General features: G+C 37.6%; 2 protein-coding genes across 2 annotated transcripts; both read left to right on the top strand.

The window, feature by feature from the left end:
* The first annotated feature begins 356 nt into the window (after window positions 1–356).
* On the top strand, window positions 357–1,253 carry LOC146720622 (uncharacterized). Its single transcript, XM_085488211.1, has one exon. It carries the CDS (start codon window positions 357–359, stop codon window positions 1,251–1,253), a length of 897 nt encoding a protein of 298 aa, XP_085344337.1.
* A 251-nt stretch (window positions 1,254–1,504) lies between these two features.
* LOC114932814 (uncharacterized) lies at window positions 1,505–2,335 on the top strand. The gene has a single exon (XM_029305216.2). It carries the CDS (start codon window positions 1,505–1,507, stop codon window positions 2,333–2,335), a length of 831 nt encoding a protein of 276 aa, XP_029161049.2.
* Window positions 2,336–5,520: the final 3,185 nt, after the last annotated feature.

Raw genomic sequence — 5,520 nt, 5'->3', positions numbered from 1 at the left:
TCTTACACAATGATTTTTATGTAGATGATTTACTATCAGGCGCAAATACGATTGAAGAGCTTATTCACATTCGCGATGAAGTCATTGAAATATTGAAACGCGGTGGTTTTGATATACGCCAATGGGCATCAAATCATCCGCGAGCTTTAGAAAATCTACCGAAAAGACTTAACGATCTAGAATTTCTTACCAATGAAAATCCGATTCGAAAAACGTTAGGCATCTCCTGGAATGCACAGCGCGATAAATTGTGTTATACGGTTAAAACTATTGAGTGTCCCGAAAGGATTACTAAGCGATTCATTTTATTCGAAATCGCTAAGATTTTTTACCCTCTCGGCCTACTTGGCCCGGTCATGCTCATTTCTAAAATCCTTCTGCAACAATGCTGGAAGGCAAAAACGGATTGGGACAAATCCGTTCCCCACGCATTACAAATCGCTTGGCAGTCCTTTTTGGAACAGCTCGCATTAATTGATAACTTAGAAATAAATCGAAATGTACTGATAAACGATGCGATCGATATTCAACTTCACGGATTTTCCGATGCCAGCAAGGCCGGTTACGGAGATTGCATATACGTACGTTCAAATAATAAAAATAACGAAATTCTCGTGCGGCTTTTGTGTTCTAAGGGTCGCGTCGCACCGCCCGCGGGACAGACCATGCCTCGTTTAGAATTATGCGGAGCGTTAGTACTCGCTCAACTTTATAACGAAATACATGCGGTACTCATGTTTAAGCCTAATAAGATCATATTTTGGTCGGATTCCACGATAGCGTTATCATGGTTAAACAAGCATTCTAGCAAATTAAAACAGTTCGAAGCAAATCGAGTACGAGAAATTCAGAAAGTTAGCGAAGGAATCGAGTGGCGGCATGTTCGCACGGAACACAACCCAGCGGACGCGTTATCAAGGGGTCAACTACCTCAAGAATTTCTAAACAACGAAACGTGGTTTCAAGGTCCATCGTGGCTCTCGCGACCGGAAGCCGAATGGCCGCGCTCTATCGTAACACATACAGACGACTTGCTCGAAATAAAGAAGACAACATGTCTAACGGTACAAATTTATTCCGAAGAGATATTAGAAAAATTTTTATCGTATACTAAATTAATACGAGTAGTCGCGTACTGCTTACGATTCTTGCGTTCCAATGAAAACACCGGCATTTTATCAGTCAACGAGATAGAGGAAGCCAAACGACGCATCGTAAAGCTCATACAGCAGATTCATTTCAAGACTAAATAAATTTTTTGTTAACGTGCGGAGAAGTAAAATGCACAAAGCTTGGATCATTAAACCCGATAATTGACGAACACGGTTTATTGCGTGTCGGAGGACGAATTCATAAGGTCAACATATCGTCTGATCAGAAACACCCAATTCTTTTACCGTCTTGCAACTACGTCACGGATCTCTACATTCGGTACATTCATGAAAAATTTTATTATACAGGAATACAATTGACACTGTATAATGTTCGACAACGTTTCTGGATAATGGACGGTCGCAATCAAGTGCGTAGAGTCATTCGTCGTTGCATCAGATGTGCACGTTTTCGTTCCGAGAACCCGAAATATAAAATGGCAGATTTGCTAAAGGCAAGACTCGATAACGTAGCTCCGTTTTATCACACGGGCGTCGATTATTTTGGCCCAATTTTCGTCAAGGAGAAAAAGCATCGTAATCGCAGTAGCATCAAGGTCTACGGTTGTATATTCATATGCATGTCAACCAAGGCTATTCATATCGAAATCGTAACCAATTTATCAACAGATGCTTTTATAGCATCTCTGAAAAGATTCGTCAGTCGTCGAGGTGTTCCGGCGCATATTTACTCAGATAATGGAACCAATTTCATAGGCGCGAAAAATCATGTCCGCGAACTTTACGCCCTAATAAGATCCGAGGAATTTTGTACTCAATTGCATGAGTTTACCTTAGAAAACAAAATCGAATGGCATTTTAATCCACCGAATTCGCCACATTTCGGCGGCCTCTGGGAGGCCGCTGTGAAGTCGAGCAAGCACCATTTAAAACGAGTAATGCGCGATCTCTTGTTTACATACGTAGAATTGAACACCCTAGCGGTAGAAATCGAAGCAATTTTGAATTCGAGACCTTTATGTTCTCTTTCTATCGATCCAAACGATCCAATCGCATTAACGCCTGCACATTTGCTTATTGGCAGACCTTTTACAATGCTGCCGGAAACTGATTTCTCTTGTGTTGCAGATAATCGCTTATCATTATGGCAATTGATTACAAAGATTCGACAAGAATTTTGGCGACGATGGCAATTAGAATATTTAACGGAATTACAGAAATGACAAAAATGGATTAAAAAGGATGTTAATCTGAAACTGAACTCTATTGTCTTACTAATTGACAAAAATCATCCCTGTATGCAGTGGAGGCTGGGAGGGGTGGTCGAGTTACATCCAGGGGACGACGGCGTGGTCAGAGTGGTCACGATTAAAACCATACACGGAACATCTAAAAGAAATGCGACTTCTCTCTGTCCGTTACCTACGGACGCCTAAGACTTTAATTTCATTTATTATGTAATCAAGAAGATGTAATTTTTATTTGCTTTCAACGATTTAAATCATTTAATGTTTACACGACCATGCGAAACAATAAGCAATTGCCTTACTAAGCAGTCGGCTTGTTGTTTGAAATTTATGCGACAACTGTAACAAGCGTTATTGTTAAGAATCGAACGTTCGCTGCATGCACAGACGCACACCTAGAATTTGTTTTGCTCGTTGCACTCCCAACGAGGGGAGGATGTTTGGTGAATGGCGAATATATTTATGCGAAATATTCACGAGTCTAATGATTAAGTTTAATTTGATTTTTCCCGTTTGAGACAATGAATATTCGTTATTCTTAATATTTAGTTTATTTGAGTTTCGTTCTGTACTAATATACGACGGTCGGTAATTAATGAGCGCATAGATAAAAAGCTCTCTTGGCCGCTAGTACGACAGCGCCAATCAAAAATTATCGCGCCACAGCGCAACGGTGTGTGTCTTGTGCGTGCAGAATTCATTCGAGAAGTAGCGTCCAACGTGTGCACACGTGCGAGTCGTTCTTTCTTTGTGTAGCGATTATTGCGTGATTTGATATTCTGTGTTTTTTGTATACGTTTCTTATATGTCATTGCGTAATCTGATTTGTGCGTTTCTTGTGTTATACGTTAATCACTCGTAATTTTCCAAGAGTGAGTACGTGTATTACAACGGGTCGTACAGGCCGGTCTTCGTGCACGAAAGACCGGCGACATCCTTATATTGTACGATACATTGAATACATTACAATAAAATGGGTTTTTTATGCCGCGCAGGCTTTTTCCCATTAAAGGTGTAGTTTTATTTCTTTACAAATTCTAAATACTAAATCACGAAAACGAAAAAACAAAGGATCGGTGGGACTCTTGAACCGCAAGAGTTTCTACCATACAGGCTTTCCAAATTTCAGAATGAGTACATCAATTAATTTTTTCAAACACATACGAATCGTTTGCCTTTCTCATTGGATATAAATTCACGTATTTTATAAAAGCATCTAACATAACAATTATATTGCATTCCTCTTCTGGCTATCGGATAAAAATCGACAGTAACTAGATTGTTTAGTCCGCTTGATTCGATAAAGTTATGTTCTCCTTCCATCGGAACTGTTAAATATTTTACTCGTTGACATATGTCACAACATAAGCTAAATTTTTTTACATGTGTGGACATAGTGGCGCTTAAAAAAATAGAGCCACTTCTAGCGGAGACAAAATAAATCATAGTTATTAGTTAATCTTAATTACGCAAGAGGCGCAGCAATTTGTTACCGACGAGTGTAAAGAAACATTGATGCTAGGTTGTTGTCGTGGAATAGTGTTGTTTAGTGTGAAACGGTTGAACATAACTTAAAGGTTAGTAATTGGGTCAAAATATCAGAGCCACATTTAATAAGTTTACCTATTTATTAAGTTTAACTTGTTTAACTGAATTAACATATTTTTTTATTTGGATGCTCTAATACTTTGTAGGGAACTCTTTGTTTTTCAAAACAGTTCGGTATCTGCCCATAGAGCCTACTAAGGATCTACACTCTTCTTCAGAAATTGAGTACCAAGCTTTTTGAATTTCCTCCCAGAGTTTACCAAGATTTGTAGTTTTCCAACGATTAATTCTTTTGTCAATTGTATCTCATAGGTTTTCTATTGGATAAGTCCGGACTCTGTGATGGCCATTCCAAAATGGGAATTTTTTCTTTCTCAATAAATCTTTTTATAACTTTAGCGGTATGTTTTGGATTGTTGTGCATTTTCCATAACAAGGGCATCTCACTTCTGGCATACGGTAACATAACATCTTTAGGAATGCATTTGTACATTTCTGCATTTATAATACTATTGATTCGAAATAATGGGCCAACGCCATACCAGGAGAAATATAACTGCCCAGACAATAACTGCCGCCACCATGCTTCACAGTTTTTAAAGTGTACTTGGGATTATTTTCTTGATTCGGTGGCCGCATATACACTTTTGCATCCGAAGAAAACATTAAACTTTGATTCGTCGAACCACAGCATATTACGCTATCATCGTCTTTTTCTCTGTGGCTTTCAGAAAAAGTTAATTATTTTGCAATATTTTGTTTAGATACATGTGGTTTTTTCTTAGCAATGCGACCTGTATGGGAAGATTAACCAATTAAAAAAATTATCTGAAATTAATTTATTATTGACGATAAAGAAAAGAGATTATGGTTTACAAAAGATTGGACATTAATTTATTCTATCATATTAAACCTTTATAATATTTAACAACACAATTAAGATTAAAAAAAACCATATATTAAAGATATAATAATTTCTGAATAATAATGTTTATATGGCAAATATTTAAATATGTTTATACATTTAAATTTAACGTATAAGACGGGCAACAAGAGCCAAATCGCGGATGACAATGCGTTATCGTAACGAAACTAAATAATTTTTCGTTAGAATTAAATACCGGTGCACAAGGCACCAAATTTTTACTTGGACACGGCCAAGATTTTAAATATGAAAATAATCTCATATTTTGAGATTTAATTTCAATACCCCTTTAACCCCCCTACGGAAAATAAATAAATGAATGCAAGAGAAAAATATAGATCCGAAAATCGCTGAATCGGGAATCGAACCCGAGACCTTTCGCTTGCCCGGGCGACTGCTCTTCCAGCTGAGCTATTCAGATCCTTTCGATTCTATACTTTTCTCTGTTATATATATTAATGTTGGTTTGTTTACCAACATTAATATATATAACAGAGAAAAGTATAGAATCGAAAGGATCTGAATAGCTCAGCTGGAAGAGCAGTCGCCCGGCAAGCGAAAGGTCTCGGGTTCGATTCCCGATTCAGCGATTTTCGGATCTATATTTTTCTCTTGCATTCATTTATTTATTTTCCGTAGGGGGGTTAAAGGGGTATTGAAATTAAATCTCAAAATATGAGATTATTTT

This window comes from Nylanderia fulva, unplaced genomic scaffold (assembly GCF_048542155.1).
Source record: "Nylanderia fulva isolate GAGA-0341 unplaced genomic scaffold, ASM4854215v1 Scaffold650, whole genome shotgun sequence".
Lineage (NCBI taxonomy): Eukaryota > Metazoa > Arthropoda > Insecta > Hymenoptera > Formicidae > Nylanderia > Nylanderia fulva.
Note: the sequence above shows the minus strand (reverse complement) of the source record. Positions and strands in the feature narration are given on the sequence as shown.

Excerpts from the sequence above, each read along its gene's own strand:
- LOC146720622 (XM_085488211.1), top strand. The coding sequence starts at position 357 with ATGCTCATTTCTAAAATCCTTCTGCAACAATGCTGGAAGGCAAAAACG.
- LOC114932814 (XM_029305216.2), top strand. The coding sequence starts at position 1,505 with ATGGACGGTCGCAATCAAGTGCGTAGAGTCATTCGTCGTTGCATCAGA.